The sequence below is a fragment of the Rosa chinensis genome, chromosome 4 (genome assembly GCF_002994745.2).
Source record: "Rosa chinensis cultivar Old Blush chromosome 4, RchiOBHm-V2, whole genome shotgun sequence".
In the NCBI taxonomy this organism is placed as follows: domain Eukaryota; kingdom Viridiplantae; phylum Streptophyta; class Magnoliopsida; order Rosales; family Rosaceae; genus Rosa; species Rosa chinensis.
This window is the reverse complement of record NC_037091.1, coordinates 7486192-7507565: the sequence shown is the minus strand read 5'-3', so window position 1 is coordinate 7507565 and position 21374 is coordinate 7486192. Positions and strand designations below refer to the sequence as shown.

General features: G+C 41.8%; 1 protein-coding gene across 1 annotated transcript; it reads right to left on the bottom strand.

The window, feature by feature from the left end:
- Window positions 1–427: 427 nt before the first annotated feature.
- On the bottom strand, window positions 428–20626 carry LOC112196740 (1-aminocyclopropane-1-carboxylate oxidase homolog 1). The gene is made up of 3 exons (XM_024337158.2): window positions 20010–20626; window positions 1424–1745; window positions 428–861 (listed from the first exon to the last, which is right to left on the bottom strand). Exons 1-3 carry the CDS (start codon window positions 20543–20545, stop codon window positions 610–612), a joined length of 1110 nt encoding a protein of 369 aa, XP_024192926.1. The 5' UTR covers window positions 20546–20626; the 3' UTR covers window positions 428–609.
- Between the last annotated feature and the right edge of the window lie 748 nt (window positions 20627–21374).

The following is a 21374-nucleotide window of genomic DNA, read 5'->3' as shown; positions in this document are numbered from 1 at the left end:
TTTATCATGGATGTTGTTAATTATGACTTACTGATGAAAAATCCATAGTATCATAGGCACTCTTTGTACATTTTAATTGCAACTAACCAGATGCTTTTAGTTCAGTTGTTGCAACCACATTTATGTTGGTAGCTATCGTCCCAATCAGTGGCAAGGTAAGCTAGTAGAACTTTCAGACTAGATATAATGCAGTCATGCAGACCAGAGGTGCCCACAAGAGACCAGATAAGATCATTTTATAATGATGAAGTCACAAAGGAGGAACAGTACTTTTGTAACCGGAGGAAAGATAGCAATCTTCTTCTTTCAAGTTGATGCCTGCAAGATTCCAATTTAATTGTTGTTGCAGTCAAATGATAGTGGAAGAATGTATAGTCATTGTTGACAACACTATTTGATAGATAGGTGGTAGAAGCAGAAACAAGTCTTCTCTAAACAGCCATCAGATGTTAAATCCGTCTAGAAACAAAGAAAAGTAACAATAACAACTAGAGTTTACATTTATTGGACAAATAACCATCTTAGTCCTTCAAGGTTTAATTTGGATATTGTTACACAAAAGAAATGTTTATAGATAGTATGGCACTTAGCAATGCTCCTTTTCCAGGTTCAAACCTTAAAGTGAGACAAAGCAGAGGTGCCATCAAGGCCTTTCTTATGGAAGTAGGCAACATAGTCCCTAACAGTAGTCTCCCTGTACTTTGGAGGATTGTTTTCTGATAATAACTCCATGATTGGTCCGTAGAGTCTTGGTAATGGCAACAATCCTGTGGAGAAAAAGCTTGCAATCGATACTCGTGGACCTCTACGGTTCGCCAGTACCCTGTGTTCGAAACTCTTGAATCTGTCATTTGATATGAGCTGAAACCCCCAAAAGAATTCTATTTAGTATAGTAACAGAAATTAGGAAACTCACTCAAATTTAGAGTTTGAAACAATCTAACAACAATAGACTCATAGGCAAATAGCTTAAAATGTATGTATGTGGAGTTATTATGTAACAGTAGTACTAATTTTGGCCAAGCTACAAATTTGGTCCATATAGTTTAGGGTAGCTTTGTATCTAGGCAGTAATTACAAATTTATCAATCGGGTACTGTAATTACTCAACAGCTGCAAATAAGGTCAAATCAGGATTTAGCCAAATGAATTTATGGAGTTCCCACATAGAATGCATGGGAAGGCCTATTTCAGTGTTGGTATGCCACATTACAGCACTAGAGATGCATATCCAAGTCCAAAATACACCTTCGCGTACATGCCATGCCATTAGACGGAAATTCTGATCAATTTGGCCTTAATGAAGCCATTAGCACTCCAAAGTTGTCAAAATTGAAATGACATGATTAAACATTCTGATAAGGAAATTAAAATCTCATTCTGTAACCAAGAAAAGATAAAGACGAATGATGCTTATACTTGCCTGCAAAAGATCTCCAATGTTAACCACAAGAGCCCCCGGCATTGGGGGTACATCAATCCAGTTGTTCTGATGAAGGACTTGAAGACCACCAATATTATCTTGCAGAAGGACAGTGATGAAGGAATTATCTGCATGCTTGCTTACTCCTATTGTTAATTCTGGTTGTGGACAAGCAGGATAGTAATGGCCTAAAACCAGAAGCCCCTCACTGCAATCTATGTCATTCAAGTGACTTGGATTTAGCCCAAGAGCCTCAGACAACAACTCAAACAATAGCTTCCCCAACTTCATTACTTGCTTCGAGTATTCAACAAGGATTTCTCTGCAAATTGGAAACCCAGAAAAACAAATTATAAAAGAAAAGAGAAGTAGTATGATATATATACAACCAAGAGGTGTGTGTATATATTGAAAAAGTGTTTCTGATTAATTATTGTATATGCTGATTTTGAACTCAATTCAAAATATATTTGTTGGCAATTATATATAATTCATGGTGAAGAGGTATGATATCATTTCAAAAGGCATGATATTCCTATATATAGGGGATAGTTCTCTACAGATTTGCATATCAAGCAACCTTGTTTTCTCTCTTCTCTACTTCTTTCTTTCAAGTCATTCAATCAATCTTCCTCTCTCTTACACAGATAAAATCTAGAAACTATAAAACTGCAGATATATTTTCTAGCAACCATGAGCCTCTTGAAAACCTTTGATCGAGTGTTAGGTTGATCTTCATAAGTGCAAGACGCCATCAACAATAGCAGGATCGCTAGGCTTCATTGTATCCTAAAGGCTTATTTGATCAAACCCCTTTGCACACTTGTTGTGGGCCAAATAAAGTCTAATGGAAAGCATAAATCCTTACGTGCCTTTGAAGCATTTTCCTTCATTAGCCATAACCCATAACTACAAAAACATTAACAATCTTTAGACTTTATTTTTCAGCTATGACATCTTTGAAGGAGTTTACTGCAAACTTTGTGAAACTTGATCGTCTTGATGGAGCAAATTTCAGACAATGACAAAAGAAATTTCATTTCCTGCTGTCAAGCCTAAAGGTGGTCTATGTGCTTATTATTCAAAAACCTCAAGAAACAGAAGATGAAACCCTTGCTGCACAGCGTGAACGAGTTAAGTGGGAACAAGATGATTATGTTTGCAAGGGCCATATTTGCAACTTCATGTCTGATGCATTATTTGATATCTACCTTGAGATGACTACTGCAAAGGAAATATGGGACACTCTTGAGGCTAAGTATATCTCACATGATGCTACCAGTGAGAAATTTCTTGTCCAAAAGTTCTTTAATTACAAAATGACTGATGATAGATCAATTGTTGAACAATTCCATGAGATTAGGCAAATACATAATCAGTTTAATCAATTCAAAATGCATATGGATGATTCCATAATTGTCTCTGCAATTATGGATAAACTTCCAGCATCTTGGAAGGAATGCAAAAAGAGCCTCAAACATAAGAAAGAGGACACGACCATAGAGAAATTGGGGACACATCTTCGCATAGAAGAAGAATGCAGATCCCGTGAGAAAACTAATGCAGCTAATCCCTCATCCAAAATTCACATGGTTGATGAAGGACCTAAAAACCCAAAAATTAGCCATAAAAATAATAAGAGGAAGTGAAATTTTTTCAAGTGTTTAAGTATAATGTATTTGAGAGAGATTGATGAGAGAGATGTGTTCATATTATTGAGAATAGGAGCCCTATATATAGGGATTACAAAGTGCTAGTTCTAATGTTACAAGGAATACCAATCCGTGTAGGATTGGGAAATCTAGAACCTTCTCTCCTATTGCTACTCCTAGTTTGATAAGGCACACTAAATCGATATTCCTTCAACACTCCCCCTTGTGCCGCTTCAAACTTGGTGGTGACGCTTCATCCGTTGCCTCGTTAAAAACCTTGTCAGGTAACAAAAACCCTGTGGGATAAAAATAACCCTGGTCGAAGGACAAAAAGAGCACAACACGTCCTTCACTCTTCGAGATCAAACATGTAGACATCATAACTCCCCCTGATGTCGATATCTCCCCCTGATTGCTATAATCGTGGGAGTTCGGATAACTTTCTCAATCCGATGCTCTTCACATGTTTCTCGAAGGTGGATTTAGGTAACGACTTAGTGAATAAGTCCGCTACATTATCCTCTGATCGGATTTGATTCACTTCAATCTTTAGAAGTGATTGTTGTTGCTGATTATAAAAGAACTTAGGCGATATATGCTTGGTGTTGTCGCCCTTGATGAAACCTAACTTCATTTGTTCAATACAAGCTGCATTATCCTCATAAATGCATGTAGGTTCATTTGTGGTAGATTTCAAACCACAACTTCCTTGAATGTGTCGAATTACGGACCTTAGCCATACACATTCACGTACAGCTTCATGTAGAGCAATAATCTCTGCATGATTTGAGGAAGTAGCAACAAGGGTCTGTTTTGTAGACCTCCAAGATATCGCAGTGCTTCCCATGGTAAAGACATAACCAGTTTGGGAGCGACCTTTGTGAGGGTCAGAGAGGTACCCTGCATCAGCAAAACCCATCAAGACATCATTGTCGTTTTGATGGAGGGAGATAGGAGAATGCCGGCCACCATGAGCGGCGGCGGCGCCGGCGGCGGCAACATGGCCGGCGGCCATTCCATGGACGGGGGCGTTTTGCCTCTTGGGGTCCAATCCCAATTTTCCGTCATTCCTTTTCTCTCTGTAGGGATAGAATAGGTCCATATCAATCGTACCTCTTAGGTATCGAAATATGGTCTTTACACCAATCCAATGGCGGCGTGTTGGCGCAGAGCTGTGTCGAGCTAACAAGTTCACTGCGAATGAGATGTCCGGTTTTGTGCATTGAGCTAAGTACAATAATGCGCCTATTGCACTTAAATAGGGCACTTCGGCCTCTAGGGGTTCTTCGTCCTCATCCCTTGGACGAAACGGATCTTTTCCGGGCTCAAGACTACGGCCGATCATGGGAGTACTCGTAGGCTTTGCTTTATCTTCATTAAAGCGACTTAGAATTTTCTGAGTATATGCAGACTGATGGATCAAAATCCCATCACTACGGTGCTCGAGTTCTAAACCGAGACAAAACCGTGTTTTCCCAAGATCTTTCATCTCAAATTCGGATTTCAAGTATTTAGCAGTTTCCTTTAACTCATCCAGAGTTCCAATTAGGTTCATGTCATCGACATAAACTGCTACGATTGCAAATCCGGAACTTGTTCTTTTAATGAACACGCATGGGCATATTTCATTGTTAATATATCCCTTCCCAATCAAGTAGTCACTTAGACGGTTATACCACATCCGTCCAGATTGTTTTAATCCATATAGTGAGCGTTTTAATCTTATTGAAAACGCGCTCCGTGGTTTAGAGCCACTTGATTTGGGTAATTGAAGTCCATCTGGAACCTTCATATATATCTCTGAATCTAGATCCCCATAGAGATATGCTGTAACCACATCCATAAGCTGCATGTCAAGTTTTTCGGAAACTACCAAACTGACAAGGTAGCGGAACGTTATAACGTCCATTACGGGAGAATATGTCTCCTCGTAGTCGATTCCAGGGCGTTGTGAGAAACCTTGCGCCACAAGGCGGGCTTTATATCTTACCACCTCATTTTTCTCATTACGCTTTCTAACAAAGACCCATTTATGGCCAACAGGCTTTACACTTGGGGGTGTCTGCGTTACAGGCCCAAATACCTGTCTCTTTGTTAGTGAATCCAATTCAACCTGGATCGCATCTTTCCATTTAGGCCAATCTGCTCTTCGTTGACATTCTTCAACAGAACGAGGTTCGATATCATCATATTCTATAATCCCTTTCGCAATATGATATGCAAATGCATCATCAATTGCCATAGAATTTCTATCCATCATCTCATGTACACTAGTGTAATTTATGGAGATCTCTCTATTCTCTGGAGTTGGTTCTGACATTGGAGCGTCCCCCAATGATGTCTCTTGGACATAACCATAATCCGGAATATTCTCATGAGATGGATTATTTACATCGATGATTAATGGATTATTTTGTGCCGAACTCGCTTTCTTTCTTGGGCGAGAATCCATCGAACCTATGGGCCTCCCGCGCTTCTTGGCGGGAGCCGTGGGCCTAGCCACAACGTCACCATCATTGAGAGATGGGACGTTGGCGCCATGCTCATGCATTCTTGAGTTGGCGTCATGTCCTCTACTTTTAGGGACATCAATCCTTGCAGGCACGTTTGCAGCAGGTATGTGTGATCTCGTCACTTTAGCGATATCAGAAAACGCATCAGGCATCGAATCTGCTACGTTCTGAAGATCGAGAATTCTCCGCACTTCAATTTCTGACTGTGCGGTTCGGGGATCAAGATGAGACAGAGTGGGGACAGACCACGACAATTCCTGTCGTTCCTGTTGAACATTGATGTTCTTATCTCCCCTAACGACGGGAAGACTGTCTCATCGAAGTGACAATCCGCAAATCTAGCGGTAAAGAGATCGCCTGTCAAGGGTTCTATGTAGCGGATAATCGTTGGAGAATCATATCCAACATAAAGGCCTAATCGTCTTTAAGGACCCATTTTGGTGCGCTGTGGCGGCGCAATAGGCACATAGACTGCACACCCAAATATGCGTAAGTGTGAGACATCAGGCTCATACCCAGTAACCATCTGGGACGCAGAGAAGGGTTGAGTAGCAGTGGGCCTCAGACGAATAAGCACAGCTGCATGCAATATTGCATAGCCCCAAGCAGAAATAGGGAGATTGGTGCGCATCACCAATGCTCGCGCAACCATTTGTAGTCGTTTAATGGTGGCTTCTGCGAGACCATTTTGGGTATGAACATGAGGAACAGGATGTTCAACATCAATCCCAATGGACATGCAATAATCATCAAAAGTTTTTGATGTAAACTCCCCAGCATTGTCTAATCTTATAGACTTAATGGGATGATCAGGGTGGTGAGCCCGTAACTTAATTATTTGTGCTAGGAGTTTAGCAAATGCAGCGTTCCTTGTGGACAATAGCATGACATGTGACCAGCGTGTCGATGCATCAACCAACACCATAAAATATCTAAATGGTCCGCATGGTGGTTGAATGGGTCCACAAATATCACCTTGGATTCTTTGCAAGAATGGTATATTTTCTTTGGTGTCCTTTGCATAGGATGGTCTTGATCCTAACTTCGCTAAAGAGCAGGCTTTGCAGAACGAATGATGGGCGTTGGAAACAACCAATGAGGATTTTGGTTGAGCCATGAAGTCACAATGGACCTTAGAAGTAAAAATGGGAGTCAAGGGAGCAGGGGTGGCGTCAAAGCCACCCTTGGGCCGCAGGGGGATGGCGGCGCCGACCGGGGATGGCCAGACTTGAGGGGGGAAGGCGCCGTGAGGCGCAGGTGCTCCTCCTTGATCCAAATTTCGAGTTTTACTTCCTTTCGTTCTGAAAAAGGGATGTCCGTGTGAAGTCTTTAATATACGGATCATCATGTCACGACCTGGGTGTCCCAAACGGTCGTGCCAAAGCCTATATGTGTCGGAATCCCATAAATCATCTCTCATGACATGGTTGGATTCAATGACTCGAATAGTGGTTACATACAACCCACTAGAGCGACACATAAGTTTCTCTAAGACTCGTTTATGTCCGTAGTCATTAGAGGTGATGCAAAGGAACTCTTGTCCATTCTCACAATGTGTTTCCACATGAAAACCATTGGCTCTTATATCTTTGAAGCTCAATAGGGTTCTTCCTGCCCTAGGAGCATAAAGAGCTTCGGTGACATTCAAAGTAGTGCCATTAGGCAACATAAATTGAGCTGGTCCTCGACCATGAATCAATTGAGATGGTCCAGCCATCGTAGTCACAGAAGATCGAGTAGGCGCCATCCATAGGAATAGCTGCCTGTTTCGAAGGATGGTATGTGTAGTGGCACTATCCACGAGGCATTCGAGCTCTCCGGGAAACATACTGAAAAATAATAAAGTTCGAATTTAGAATATGTCCAAGACATTTGAATAAAATAAGTCGATACTTTGTTAATGATAGCCAATGATTACATCAAAATTTCTTGACTAAAATCTAATCCAATATAAAATCAAATAGTAGACGAATCGTAGTCACTTAATCCGTTCGGTAATTTCAATTTGGTTGTGACCAGGTAAGGTAAGGCGAGATTTTGGTGGAGCGTTGCTCACTTTTTAAAACCGTTCTCTCAGATCAAACCTTGCCTAGACATCACAAGTACTCTTGAGTACGCCTAGAGGGAAAAAATGAATACAATAAGTCATTTTATTGATTTAGGGCATAATTGCCATTACATAATTCTTGGAAAAGTAAAGGACTATACTAATCAAAATCTGCAGCATCTTTGTGCAATTCTTTGTCAGATTTGAAGTCCGCTATGGTGAGATTGACGTCGGCATCATCACCATCTTCTTCTATATTTTCGGCAAAATTGGCTTCATGCTCTCTGAAGTCTCTAAATGCCTTATAATGCGCAGCCAATTGTTTGCTCGCGTTGCATTGTTTGAACCAGTGCTCACTAGATCCACATCGATGACACATGTCATTGTGATTTCCTCCCTTTAATTGAGGTGCATTGTTTGCACTTGGGTGGCGTCCCCCATAGGAGTTGGCGCCATTCCCACGGCCCTGGGTGGTTCCTCCATGTCCTGGAGCCCCACGGCCTCCTCTCCCACGTTGCCATGTATTGCCACGTGATCGTCCTTCATTCTGACGAGTACCTTCCTTTGTAGGGCGGTTATATGGACCAGAACGTCCGTTGTGTCCCTTATTCTTAGGGTTCCGCTCCTTGCGCCCTCCTTTGGGTGCATTATTATAATTCGCCTCATGAACGCTCTTAGTTCCGATAGGCCTTGAATTATAATTCTTCACGAGGATATTATCATGCTTTTCAGCTACAGACATAATAGTAATGAGCTGATGAAATCTCGTGATCCGTCTAGTATCAAATTCCGTTCGATATTGCTTTGAGAGCAAAATTGCTGAGACGGGGAAGGTGGAGAGAGTTTTCTCAATTAGTTCTTGCTCTGTGACGGGTTGTCCACAGAACCCCAACATGGTTTTGAGGCGTAGAACTTCTGAATTATATTCAGCTACAGACTTGAAGTCGGCGAATCGTAGATTGCCCCATTGAACTTTCAAGTCAGGGAGGAGGGTATCCTTGATATTACCAAATCGCTCTTCTAGCGCGACCCATAATTCTCTAGCATCCTTGATTGCCATGTACTCCAATCGGAGTGATTTATCCATGTGGCGCCTCATCAAGATGAGGGCGGTGGCATTGTTCGTAGCCGTACGCTCAAATATGAGAGTAGGATTAGGAGCTTGAATTAAGGGTAGGATCCCTTTTGAAGTGAGGTGGTGCTCAACATCCGTGGCCCAACTATGATATTCCGAGCCAGTTGAGGTAAGTGCAGGAAAGTCAAGTTTCGACATCCTGAAATAAGAAGAAGAAATATATTAGTTTCGGAGTTAAAACTTCCACGACAACTAAATATTAAGATTTCCGAGCTATGCTACCAAGAAATCGATTTCCAAGAAAATTGGATTAGACCGAAACAATGATGTTTATAAGGTCATAAATCGATGCTTGCGGACGCTCTTAGTCCGAAGTCTTACGAACGCTCTTAGTTCGTTAATTGCGTGAATCCCCACGATTCCGCATTGAATCGAACCCACGTTCTATGAAAGGTGGGATGAAGAAGAAGGGAGGTTTTTAAGTCCCCGAGAAAAAGAAAGAATTTCAATTTAGGAACTTTAAAACTTACGCTTTTGGATACTTGTTGGTTTTGAATCACGCGCGTGTCGATGCAGGCGTGATGGAGCGAAGGTTTGCAGCGGTGTCGGATTGGGGCTGCAGTGATATTGTAGCGGCAACAAGTTGCAGTAGGTGAGAAAAGGAGCTGCTGATGTAGGTGCTCTGTAGGGGCAGCAGGGGCACGACCGAGATGCAGGGCTGCAGACGCGCGGGCGTGTGGACAAGCAGCAGCGTGCGCAGGGGCGCGGGGCTGCAGGGCAGCGACGCAGGGGCGTGTGGCTATAGGTGCAGCGCGCAGGGCAGCAGGGGCTGCTGCGATGTGGTAGGGCTAGCTCGGGCTAGGTGGCTTCGGCAGATTTTGGTTTTTGCTTTGTGGCTAGAGTCGTGCTGATAACGTGTTTAAGTATAATGTATTTGAGAGAGATTGATGAGAGAGATGTGTTCATATTATTGAGAATAGGAGCCCTATATATAGGGATTACAAAGTGCTAGTTCTAATGTTACAAGGAATACCAATCCGTGTAGGATTGGGAAATCTAGAACCTTCTCTCCTATTGCTACTCCTAGTTTGATAAGGCACACTAAATCGATATTCCTTCAACATCAAGAAGTTTATTCTGACCAAGGTTTGGTTTTAAACTTGTCATTGAATCAGACAAGTTTATTCTGACCAAGGGTGGTACTTTCGTTGGGAAAGGGTATATGTGTGATGGAATGTTCAAACTTAATATTAATAAAGTATCTACTATTTTTGTTTACATGCTGGATTCTTTATCTTTATGGCATAATAGGCTTGGGCATGTTAATACTAGAAAACTAAATGAAAGGGAAATTCTAGATTTAATTCCTAAACCTGTGAATGATATGCCTGATAAATGTTCTACTTGCTTGCAAACAAAACTGACTAGAAAGCCTTTTCCTAAGATTGCAATAACCTCTACTTTGCTACAAATTATTCATAGTGATGTTTGTGATTTACATAGTACACCTACTAGAGGAGGAAATAAATACTTTGTGACTTTCATAGATGACTTTAGTAGATTCTGTTATGTTTATCTTATGCATTCTAAGAATAAAGTTCTACAAAAATTTAAGATTTATAAAAATGAAGTAGAGAATCTTTGTGAAACCAGAATAAAATATTTACGATCGGATAGAGGAGGAGAGTATCATTTTCTTTCATATTGTGAATCAATAGGTGTTGTCCATGAAACTTCAATAGCCTATACTCCATAACAAAATGGAGTTGCTGAAATAGATCCCTTGTAAAGATGGTTAATGCAATGCTTCAAAACTGTCATTTAAGTAAGGGATATTAGGAAGAAGGATTGCTCACTGCTTGTTACATCCAAAATAGGGTACCTTCTAAGGCATTAAAAATCAAACCTTATGAAATATGGTTTCAAATAAAGCCTAACTTAAACTACCTTAAAGTTTGGGGCTGTAGAGCCATAGTTAGGCTACTTGGACCAAAAATAAAGAAATTGGGACGACCAAAGGCAATAGAATGCGTATTCCTAGGATATGCAGAACATAGCAAGGGATATAGGTTTCTTGTTATAGAACTCAATATATGATTCTATATCAATTAACACAATTATAGAATCAAGAGATGCCGAATTTTATGAAAATAAGTTCACTTCTTTATCTAAAAATAACAATGAAGAGGTGGAGGTTTTGCCAAGAAATAATGATAGTGAATCAAAGTCACATAACAAATCTAGACTCCATAGTGAGTCTGATGAACATATAGAAATTCGAAGAAGTAAAAGAAGAAGGATAGAAAAATCTTTTGGACCAGATTTTATTGTACCTTGTAGAAGGTACAAGAGACTCACACAAAAGGCAAACAACGGTTACACCTAGTATAGAGTTTGATCGTCTTACTTATGAGGAAGCAATGAAATCACAAGATGCTTCTTTCTAGAAAGAAGCTATTGATGATGAGATGGATTATATCATAGCAAACAAGACCTAGAAATTGGTTGATCTACCTCATGGTTCAAAACCAATAGGATGTAAGTGGATATTTAAAAAGAAAATGAAAGTACATGGAACCATTGACAAGTTTAAAGCAAGGTAGTAGCCAAGGGGTTTACATAAAAAGAAGGACTAGATTATTTTGACACCTATACTCCAGTTGCTAGAATTTCCACCATAAGGGTCCTTATAGTTCTAGCTTCTATCTATAAGTTCCATATACACCAAATGGATGTGAAGATTGCTTTCTTAAATGATGAATTAGATGAGGAGATTTATGTGCATCAAGAAAAAAAAATTGTGCAAGCTAATTAAATCATTATATGGTTTAAAGCAAGCACCTAAACAATGACATGAGAAATTTGATAAAATTATAATCTCCAATAGATTTAGAATTCATGAATCTGATAAGTGTGTCTAGCCTAAAGAAAGTTCCAAAATAACAAGGGTGTAATTAGTGCTGGGCATTTGGCACCGGAAATCCGGTTACCGAACCGACCAAACCGCGAATTCCGGTGCGACAACCGATCCGAATTCAAAATGACGCCGTTCTGAGAACACACCGAACCGAACCGCTCCACTTTGGGTCGAAATCGGGTCCAGGTGTCGAACCGACCGGATTAAAACCGACTGACCCTTAATTTAAATTAATTATAAATTTTCAATTATTTTTAATACCTCTCAATCTCTGATTGGCCCTAAGACCAAGCTTACCTAGACTTGGCCACACTCGATCTAGCAGAAACCCTAAAGAGGGTAAGACCCCAAAGTGGGCGCATTCGACCTGTTGTCTCACTCTCTCCTTCAAGGCCAACCGAAGCCTTCGACGACTGACCGTTGACGGCACCAGTGCCGGTGCTTTGTCTCACTACTCAGGTGGATTTCCTTCTATTTCTGCACTCGATTTCATCTTCTCTTCTCCTCAACTTAACATCTTCATTTTTTCATGTTTTTAAAGGAGATCGAGAACTGCAAGGTGGATTTCCTTCGAGCCCAGCTGAAGTCTTTGACCATATCCTCTCACTATTCAGGTTCGGATACTCGACTTCTCGATTTCTCTTCTCGATTTCATCTGTATATGATTGGTTTTTCATTTTTTGAAGGAGTTTGAGAACTGCAAGCTAGTTTGGTGTTTAGGGTTACTGGGTATCAAATGAGAGAGGATGATTGGTTGGTGGGTTACTTTGGCAGATTGCATTTGATCATTTTAACGTTTGAAGTTCAATTTGGTATTTTGGCTGTTTGGACTTTGACAGATTGCATTTTGAACATTTGTTAGTTTGGCATTTCAATATGGTACTTGGATAGTTGGATTAATGGATTTCACTCATTTCAGTCATACTTGGTTTTTTTTTTTCCCACCCATTTTTACAATTTGGTGCAGACCGAAACCGCACCGGCCCAAACTGGAAAAATGGTTACACCGAAAATGCGGCCCAAATGTTTGGAAATGCGGTTGCGGTTGGGAAAAAAGCCAAACCGAAATAAACGGTCTGGTTGAGGTTTCAGGCCCAAACCGGCCCAATCCTAACCGAGCCCAGCCCTAGATGTAATTATTTGTTTATATTTGATGACATGCTTATATTTGGAACTGACATAGAAAGCATAGAATCAACTAAGAAATTCTTATGTTCTAGTTTCGATATGAAAGATATAGGAGAAGCTGATGTTATCCTAGGTATAAGAATTAAAAAATGTAGTGATGGTTTGATAATAACTCAATCACATTACATAGAAAAGATACTTAGGAATTTCAATCATTTTGATATAAAATCAGTTTCTACACCTTATGATCCAATTTTGAAGTTGTATCCAAATAATGGTAGAGCTGTAGATCAATTATCATATTCTAGAGTGATTGGATGCTTAATGTATACCATGTCTTGTACTAGACCTGACATAGCTTTTGTCGTAGGCAAAATTTTAAGAATAGTACATGAAGTATAGGCCACAGAGAATTAAGGTTTATATACTTTACAAAACATCGCAATGGTACATGAGGTGCAAAGGTCAACGGTGTTATTGACGGCATGTTCTAAAATTGTGTTGGGTTTTGAACCTCGTGTACCATTGCGATGTTTTATAAAGTATATAAATATTAATTCTCAGTGGTCTATACCTCATGTACTGTTCTTAAAATTTTGCCTAGTAGGTATACTAATAATTCTAGTCAATTACATTGGAATGCAATTTCTAGGATATTTCTAGGATATTGAAGTATTTAAAAGGTACCATTAATTATGGAATATGATATAGTGGTTATCCTGCAGTTTTGGAAAGATCGATATACTGATGCTAGTTGGATAGCTTATCCTGAGGATCATAAATCCACCCAGTAGTGGATTTTCTCACTTGGTGGAGGAGCCATTTCTTGGGGCTCTAAGAAACAAACATGTATTTCTGATTCCACCATGGCAGCAGAATTTATAGCCTTGGCTTCATGTAGTAAAGAAGCAGAATGGCTAAGGAATTTATTGATAGAGATACCAATATGGCCTAAGCCAATGCCTCCCATCTCTATACAATGTGATAGTGAAGCAACACTTTCAAAAGCCTATTGTCAAGTATATAATGGCAAATCAAGGCATATTGGCTTGAGACATAGCTCTGTGAGGCAACTAATAACTAACGGCGTAATAACCATTGATTTCGTAAGGTCATGCCAGAATTTGGCTGATCCATTAACAAAGGCACTTGCAAGGAATATGGTGTGGAAGACATCAAAGGGGATGGGGCTAAAGTCCATTTCTGATGATCACCAATGATGAAAACTCAACTCAACACTTGAAACTTCAAGTCCTTGAGTTTAATGAGCAAAGTACATCATATGCAGTGATTGCAAGCACTAATATAAATTGAATATATATTTATACATATATATCAAATCCAACCCAAGGTAAGAGTGCTTGGTACCTGTAATGAATGGTGGAGGTTGAGTTTATAAAACTCTCAATAAGCATGATGGAAGGCAACACTATAGTTACAGGGGCACTACATGCTTACCTATATGAGTGTGAATGTGGTGCCACCTTTTATGCGACTTGGGATAGTCTTTAGAGTAGTTATGAAAAGGATATAAGACACAAGGCCAATCCACGTGTCGGCTTTTAAAAACACTCGAAAGAAGTAGAAAACTAGTGTGTGAAATATGTCCCGTTAAGTCACAATAGGATAGCAAGTTCAAAGCAGTGCTATTTTGCCATCCTGATTTAACTTTGATATATTCTCACTAAGCTAAGGTTTAAGTCCACAAGACACCTTAGTTTATGCACTATGTTTTCCAAGATTTCACTCAAGGATTTTCCAAAATATTTTAAACTCATATATACACACACACACACACACATTTATATTTTGAAAATGATGAAGGATTGTTAGAAAGATTTTCAAATTATAAAAGAAATGTGAAGTAGTATGACACACACACACACACACACAACCAAGAGGTGTGTATATATTGAAATGGTGTTTCAGATTAATTATTGTATATGCTAATTTTGAACTCAATTCAAAATATATCAGTTGGCAATTATACATAATTCTTGGTGAAGGGGTATGATATCATTTCAAAAGGCATGACTACTCCTATATATACGGGATAGTTGTTCTCTGCAGATTTGCATATCAAGCAACCTTGTATTCTCTCTTCTCTACTTCTTTCTTTCAAGTCATTCAATCAATCTTCATCTCTCTTACAAAGATAAAATCTAGAAACAATAAAATTGCAGATATAGTTTCTAGCAACCTTGAGCCTCTTAAAAACCTTTGATCGAGTGTTGGGTTGATCTTCGTAAGTGCAAGATACCGATCAACAATAATAGGATTGTTAGGCTTCACTGTATCCTAAAGGCTTATATGATCAAACCCATTTGCACACTTCTTGGGGGGCAAATAAAGTCTAAAGGAAAACGTAAATTGAAGCATTTTCTTTCATTACCATAACCTATAACTACAAAAACATCAACATGAGGCAGTCATATATACAATCTTGTTTCTCCTAAAACAATAGTATATCATACGGGTGTCTAGGGTATACACACGCTTATTACTATTACAATATAACATATCTGCAATTTTATTTCTTTAATGACCAATTCCTTTATCGAATTGTAAATGGCTTGAAACTAGTTAAATAGAAGGTTTCTTTATACAGAATGGTAATTTCTTCAATACAACGTATTGCTAGGCACAGGGTTTTCTTAATTCAAGCCAACCGACTAGCCTATAGTAATATTCGTTGCTCACTCATTCATAGACGAAACCAAGAGATCACACTCTCTTATTCGAAATATGATTCTTCATGTCCATGGCATTCTACCCTAAAACCCCTCCGATATCAGATGTTTATACCTACACTAGCAAGCTAGTTCTCTACATCACCAAGCATAAGTAACACCCACTTTGGGACATCCACGAGACATGGCAAGGCCCAACCGCGACATCCATCGTGTAGCCCTATGTTCAAGCTACGCCACGGTATCCGGAATAGGCAAATCCGTCGCCGGGAAGCCACGTTCCCGCCCTTGCCAAGAGGCCTCCACAACATGGCTTTCTACATGCTTCTTGGACTAGCTAGAATTGTGTGGTTGCTTGTCCCACATCGAAAACCATGTAAAGGAAGAGCATTCCTTCACCTATAAAAGGAATGCCTCCTCCCACTTAAACACCATGAATTACATCTCTTGTAATCTTGTTAGGCCGCAAGGCTCGACACACTAGTATAGCTTTCAAGTGGACGTAGTCTCCCGCTCATGCGGAGGCGAACCACTATACATCTTGTGTCACTCTCTCTCTCTCTCTCTCTCTCTCTCTCTAAAGCTAACTAGAGATCCCCACGGATCACTAACGTTAACATTGGCGCCGTCTGTGGGAAGCCAACACAAAGGCTTCGTCACCTACCACGAACTTTGACCCGAAAGTGTCGAGTCAACGCTCGTTCAACATCAAGTTGGGGCCGGTCAATGGTTGGTCAGCGCCCGGCGGGTCCGGTCAACGCCCAGCGGGTTCGGTCAACGCCCAGCGGAGTCGGTCAACTCCCATACGGTCCGGTCAACGTCTGGTCAACGCTGACTAAAAAAAAAAAAAAAAAAAAAAAAAAATCAAGCCAATCATCCTTGGCGGTGAATGGGTAAAGCCCGAAGGTATCCCATCTTTGGCGGTAAACCCATCCTTGGCGGCAACACAAAAGCAATTGTACCAATTTACTCTGGACACCCAGAGAACTGCTGTGGACACCCTGGCACTCCGGAACCATCATCAGCATTGATACGTCAGGCATTAGCTCTAGCTGGCAAGCTCCACCGGCCCCTCTAACTAGCTATACCGCCAGCGAGCTCTACTGCCAAACCGCCAGCGACAAACTCTAGTCAGCGGAAAGGCGAACTTCGGCGCTTCAGTCAGCGGCGAAGCTCTAGTCGGCGGTGGAGCTCCAATCCGCGGCGTAGTTCCAGGCAGCGGTAAATTCCAGTCACCGGCAGGGCAAGCTTCCCAGTTTCAGTCCAACTCCAGGGCCTGGCGCTAGCAAGGCCAACCCACCGCCAGCAACAGCACGCACTAGCGCTGACGGCCCAGCGACCCCGCTAGCGAGGCTAGGGACCTCACCCAACCACCTCCGCCAAACTCTTCTTCTCCCCTCCGCTGAGTTCCAAATGCCGCCCAACTTGCAGCTCCGCCAGCTGCAACTCCTCCGCTCCGCCCAACTTGCATCTCCGCCGGACTCAAGCTCAGACTCCGCTCCGTTGAACGCCAGCTCGGAACCTCCGCTCCGCCAAACCGCAACTGCAGCTCCACTAGCCATCTCAGCAAGAAGGCTCCGCTCCGCTGCACTGCTCGTAGCATAGCTCGCTGGCAGCCTCTGCCGAACTCTTCCGGCACGACTCCACTAGCTCACTGCTGCGCTCTCCGCCCAACTTCTCTGCTGCAGTTTCCCAAATCTCCAAGTCTGTCACAGCGCAGCTCTGGGTCTCCGCTGGCCATCCTCTCCGCTAAGCTTCAGTTCTACCAACTCAACCATTTGGTTCATTACCGTCAACTGAACTTGACAAGCTTTGGATAACTCCGCCCAACTTCGAAGTTCCGCCCACTACAGGCCTCCGCTGAGCTCCGGTCCGCTGCACTCCAAGGCTCCGCCGGACTTCTCAGCTAGACCTGCATCAATACCGCCAGCTACCGTCGAGCATCATCCTCTGCCAGCTCCAGGTGCTCACAACCTTGCCGGAGCATCAGTAACCCCCGCTGGTGTCCCGGGGCTCCGCCGGAACGTTCGCTGAGCAACTCATCCGCCGATCTCCATCAGCGGCACACCACCGCTAGCTATGCCCAGCGGTCCGCACTCTCTGCACCGCTCCGCCAGACCTCCTCCCAGCCTCCTCCGCCGGCCAAAGCTCCGCTGAGCTTCACCGTCGGAAAGCTTCACCGCTAGGCAGCCTCCACTTGATCTGGACACCCATGGAGAGGATCTGGACACCAAACGATCTTCCCTCTCCACTCTTACCAGCTGAATCATCCGGCCACTAACACAGCTTCTATCAAGCAATCTCCAAATCTAGATAAGTATCTTCAATTGACATCTGACTTCAGTTAATAAAAACTCAACGCTTTGAATATCTCTGTGGTTACTGCTCTTCGAACATATCTGCAATCAGAGATGGTATTTATATTGAGTCTTTGCCTGAGTGACTGCTTTGTTCGAAGTCTGGGGTGCCCTGGCATGTGTCGTTGCGTACTTAAACAGCTAGCGTCTTAACTTACATGTGTGCACACTGTCGGCTACGCTTTTGAAAGACCCACAACCACACACCTATTATGCTTGCCTTTATACACTAAATTAATGTGACACCACACGTGGCATAGTCAGCTTCCTGCCACAGAAGCTACATATGTATTCTATATACATCACCTGCAGCACACGTTCTTAGGTGATAAGTTAGTCAATTATATATGCAAGCTAGCTAGCTTTTAACTTATCTGCTATTCCAAATATTCATGTATGATTGCAATTAAATATCAATACCATCAATCTCTACATGCAACTCTTATGTGAGCTTCCTATTTGCGCTTGGTAATTGATGACAATTCAAAATTGCAATTGTACACATGATCGAAGTGCTAATTATTTCTTTTATCTTATGTTAAAGAGGAATAACCGCCGATCACTTCTCCAAATAGCGAAATCATCGCCCTTCTACTCAGGAACTTCACCGGAGCAAGGGAGCGTCATGTTTGGACAACTCCAACATGATTTGGGTACTCATATCAATGCCAACTCCAACTCGCTCCAAATTGGCACAAGATAAGTCACTATCTTATCTCTTACGCTCTTGCAATTAGAGCTATTGTCATGTCTATACATGTCTCCATGACCATTAAGCATGCCTACAAAATGTTATTACCAACTTTCCTACAAGTACATGCTACACACATACATGCTTAAATTCACTTTCATGTGACATTCATCTAGAACCTTGTGACACTTATAGCTCAATTAAACATGCTCGGATAAACGCTTGCGAAACGGTTATGACTCGCTTGGGTATCAAAGCATGGCCGGGACTCGCTTGGGCTACGCCCCGCACGCTCATACAGCGCCTACACCCAACTTGCTCGAACACCTAAATCGCTCCACTTATCCACCATGCTTTAGTTACGCTCTTGGTTCACAATGCTTCATACATGTGGTCTAGCCTCCGGGCACTACACTTTTTCACGTTTTCTTACATATGGTCTAGCCTCCGGGCTCCACGAATCTATGGTCTACGACCTACAGCCATGCGGCGAGGCGACGCCCCATTCTCTCATGCACTTACGAATTTTTATCTTTTGTGATACAGGATAGCGAGTCCCTTCTTGCTTGCGGAGCTCGGGGACTTGTAGGGGCCGTGCGCCTCTCGGATATTACTTATGCTTGATGACTTCATGATTTGAACTCCCCAACCAAGAAGCTACTCTTACTCGGGGACTTCGGGGACTTGTTTATACCTACACTAGCAAGCTAGTTCTCTACATCACCAAGCATAAGTAACACCCACTTTGGGACATCCACGAGACATGGCAAGGCCCAACCGCGACATCCATCGTGTAGCCCTATGTTCAAGCTACGCCATGGTATCCGGAATAGGCAAATCCGTCGCCGGGAAGCCACGTTCCCGCCCTTGCCAAGAGGCCTCCACAACATGGCTTTCTACATGCTTCTTGGACTAGCTAGAATTGTGTGGTTGCTTGTCCCACATCGAAAACCATGTAAAGGAAGAGCATTCCTTCACCTATAAAAGGAATGCCTCCTCCCACTTAAACACCATGAATTACATCTCTTGTAATCTTGTTAGGCCGCAAGGCTCGACACACTAGTATAGCTTTCAAGTGGACGTAGTCTCCCGCTCATGCGGAGGCGAACCACTATACATCTTGTGTCACTCTCTCTCTCTCTCTCTCTCTCTCTCTCTCTCTCTCTCTAAAGCTAACTAGAGATCCCCACGGATCACTAACGTTAACATCAGATAAGCGACTGAGCCAGTTCTGACACAGGCCAAGTACTAGCAGAGACTAGCTTGTTATGTGATGCTGCCTACCCATCTGTATAATTATTACAAGTACTTATCTGATGGGTCTGTTGTCCAACACACCTATACCCTTAAGCTGGTCAATGTATAGCGTCCCTAGCTCTTAGCTAGTTACCAAAGTGGAAATGTCAAAACATAATCATACCATCTAATTGACAATGGAATCAGAATAAACTAAACACAGTCATATACTTACCAAGTATAGCACAGAGATAAAAGAGTTGAACACTTATGCAAGTACCTGCATACTTCTGGCAAGTCTGCTGTCTTAGGAGTAGTAGGAGCCATATAACACAAAAAAGTATCCCTCCAATTAGTTACCGGTGCACTATACAGATCAAAGTTGCTGTTGTAGACGACTGGACCACTGGAGTGATCACGAGTATAAAACTGTTTCTTCATTTCACTATCCTGCTCATAAAACCCACGTACCCCATCCTTAATCTCCTCCAGCACATCAAAAGGTATTCCATGATTGGAAATTTGAAAGAAGCCCCAAGTCTCTGATGCATCTCCAACTGCTGCAACAATTTCCTTTCTTTTAGTAGGATCGAAGAGGCCTTCGAGGTCTATGACTGGAATGCTAAACCGGAGTTCTTCCGAATCAGAGGTATTGTGAATGGAGCATTCCTCAGGTGGATGATAAAAGATTCGAGGAATCTCGGTTATGCCAGCATCAACAAGGCCTTTAACACCTTCCTTTGTATCATCAAAAGCTTTTAGTTCATGTTTTCTGTCATAGTTGGTTGGAACCTCATTTCTGTTGGTAGCTACCATCTTGGTCTGTGCTATGGTAAAGCTTAATGCATCTTAGACTGGACAAATAAGATTAATACCAAAAGTGTTTGAGGACGGCACGTAAACACTAAACGATATACTTCTGTGGCCACACAAAGGAGAATGGCAAAAAGTCACTGTATCCTTAATTGGATATCTACAAGTTGCACTATTTGACAAAAGTTCAAATGTGTTTTTCTACACATGAAGCTGAAAAAATCAATATTTCTAAAACAGTCCTTGCAACCTTCAGTGATTTTTTTTTTTTTAAACGGTGGACGATTGAGCTACCACTACAGGGCTAAGAGCAACTTGGGTATGGCCCCTCCCCAAATGATGTTTTTCACAAGCTAGGGTTCGAACTAGAGACCTCCTACTACCTGGGGGATCCCTGCAGCATCCGCCTCACTTGCAGCCTAGCATGCTTCCACCCTAAAACCCTAAAATGTAGTGGGAGAATATATTTAAAACTCAAAATAATAGTAACACACGCTACAGACCATATCTGCTGATGGGAGCTTTCAAACTGCATCCGCCGTACTGAAGCGTTTAGTGTTGATCTTCTTTGTACAAACTCTAGTTGTTTACTATAACAACTTATTGCTCCAATAGTAGGAAATCATTTTACTTGTTGTAGGAGAATGGAATCACTACTAGAATTATGCCCTCAGACATCGGCCAAAAACCGATGAGAAAAACATTTCCGACCGATGTCTTAGTGGGTGATGAGAAAGATCCGGAAAATCCAGACATCGGTTTTTAGCGATGTCTAAGATAATTATACAGATCGGTTTCTTACTAGATTTCGATGTATAAAATGAGGTCTAGA